We start from the raw sequence: 2,500 nt of genomic DNA on the forward strand, positions 1-2,500 counted from the left end.
ACTATAACAGTATCTAGGCTAGCGCCACCACTTCTCAATGAGACGTGGTCTGGGAACCAAACGTTAATTTTCTCGTATTTAAACGAATGCCCAGATCTGTTTATTGGGCGCCACGGATGTCTATCAAATGCGTCTGTGCATAGCTCATCATCGTTTAGCTTTCCCCCCTGTTCTGTGATTGGTCTCCTTATCTGAGGCAAACAGTAGGGTGGTAGTTTCCAGACTGCCTTAGCAGAGTGAATCAAATCACACGCAAGGCAGCATGGTAACACCCAGGCTAAGGGTGAACAGCCCTATAGATGAACTGAAATTAATTGAAGCAAAATGAAAAGGAGACACAGTGTGTATTTCTCCAAAACAAACAGAAATTGTGGTCTTGGAAGGAGACCAGTGTCCATAGACGATGTGCTTTTACTCCTGAAATGACCCAAACAAGGGGTCATCAGTGCTCTAATGACAATGAGAGTTTTTTGGCCAGCCACTATATGTGTGTATGCATGTGTGTGTGTGTGTGTGTGTTACTGTAACACACCTCCTCTTTGGTCAGCCACTGTATATGTGTATGCATGTGTGTGTGTTGAGACACTGATGATGGGCTAGGCCCAAAACGTTTGTTTTTCATGACTGGTAATGCTTTCTCACCATTTTGAACACAGCATTGTATACTGTAGATCTCAGCCCCTGTGTGTGTGTGTGTGTGTGTGTGTGTTAACACACCTCCTCTTTGGTCAGCCACTGTATGTGTGTATGCATGTGTGTGTGTGTTCACACACCTCCCTCTTTGCAGTACTCTATGATGTACCCGTCCAGTCCCCCGGCGCCGATCTTCTCGGGGGCCAGCCATCTCAGCGAGCACGTGGTGTCCGTCACGTCGTTGACCGTCAGCCTCGTGGGCTCGCTAGTGGGCGCTGCAGGACACGCAATGCTCAGAGTTATTTACAGTACGTACAGTACAGTAGAGTCCATATGGACAACATGTGGACTACAGAGCTTCTAAAGGTGGTACACTACTGTGCTGGAGGACTTGAGCTGATATCTAGGATTGAATTAAATAATAAAAAAATAAATACAAATTAAATCATAACTGGAGCAGTGTTTCATATAGTATACCCAATGGAATTGGGCATGATTGTGTGCCAATGCATGCTTGTGTGCATGACTGTGTTTGTTTGTGTGTTTGTGTGAGTGTGTGAGTGTGTGTGTGTAAACAGAGAGAGATAAAGAGATAGAGATAGAGAGAGAGAGAGAGAGAGAGAGAGAGGATAGGTTCCAATATGTGTGCCCGTGTCTAAAGTAGCCTACTCAATAATCTCTGACCAGAGATCAGTATGTGTGTGTATGGATGTGTATACTGTGATCTCACCAATTGGCATGAATGGTTTGGACTTGAGGCTCGGCTGTGACACGCCGATGCTGTTGACCGAGAAGATCCTCATCTCATAGAGGACGCCCTCAATCATGCGCTTAGCCTCGTATGTGGTCGACTCGTAGATGTCGAAGTTCAGCTTCGTCCAGCGAGACGAGCCCTTCTTCTTCCTCTCCATGTAGTAACCTGAGAGAGGCAGTGAGGAAGGGAAACATGGTGGCTTTAGATTCAACTCATCGACGTAGTATCATTCATCATACAAAGTGCATGTCTAGATGCAATGGAAGATGACATTAACATCCAACAAGGGCACAAAGTGGCATTGTAGAACATTGGGGTGTGAAAAGAGTGGTTAGATGGTTGGTGAGACAAAAAGACACTAACTCTGAACTCTGCTGCTTTAAGCAACATTAGCCATTCTTGCTAGCTTCTAACAGAGCCCCTATTACAAATTCTCTGACTCCTCTATGCTGACCCACAGAAGCAAGTGATGTATGCACTTCTATGTGCAGTGAAGCGATTGGGGATTGGGCATGCCTATCACCATAGACGTCGTCTGATTGGTTCATACAACTGGATCACGTTCCAAACCTCTTCTCTCATTAAGTTCTGTTTCCAATGGCGGTTACCAGCGTGCCAACTAGATGTTCACATAAGCATCGCTCTCATGACTGTAATGCACATTCACTCACATGCATGACCTACAGCGCATCAACACACGGCCTCACACACGGCCAGAGATCCCAAATCTCATTTCTGGTACTCACCCGCTCTGAACACCGTGTCCTTCAGCGGCAGCTATTTAGATTGTAATCGCATAGCCAGTGTGCTGTGTACAGTATGGGGCCCTTCCGAGTGTGTGGGCCTAATTGGCTAATTCTCCTAGCCGAGGCTGATTTGCATAATAGCTTTTATCCCCTGGGTGGTCGCGTGTGGTAATGTGTTGATGGAGGCAGGGGGTGGAGGGGGGGAGTGTGTGTCAGTCTACCAGTGATTGGTTGTAATTAGTTGGTGGTGCCAAGGGAAGAATGGTGTGTGTGTGTGTGTGTGTGTGTGTGTGTGTGTGTGTGTGTGTGTGTGTGTGGGGGGTTACCTTTGATAGGCGCGCCGCCATCGAATTTTGGGGGTTCCCAG

General features: G+C 46.8%; 1 protein-coding gene across 1 annotated transcript in view; it reads right to left on the reverse strand.

The window, feature by feature from the left end:
• Window positions 1-2,500, reverse strand: part of LOC134070146 (myosin-binding protein C, fast-type-like) — a 27,089-nt gene that overhangs the window by 8,993 nt on the left and 15,596 nt on the right. The window contains exons 18-20 of the mRNA XM_062526401.1: window positions 2,460-2,500; window positions 1,364-1,552; window positions 774-908 (exon numbers count right to left, since the gene is read on the reverse strand). The exon at window positions 2,460-2,500 is cut by the window's right edge and continues 64 nt beyond it. Of these exons, the coding sequence (XP_062382385.1) occupies window positions 774-908; window positions 1,364-1,552; window positions 2,460-2,500 (365 nt within the window). The remainder of the gene's footprint in view (window positions 1-773; window positions 909-1,363; window positions 1,553-2,459) is intronic.

This window comes from Sardina pilchardus, chromosome 22, assembly GCF_963854185.1.
Source record: "Sardina pilchardus chromosome 22, fSarPil1.1, whole genome shotgun sequence".
Lineage (NCBI taxonomy): Eukaryota > Metazoa > Chordata > Actinopteri > Clupeiformes > Clupeidae > Sardina > Sardina pilchardus.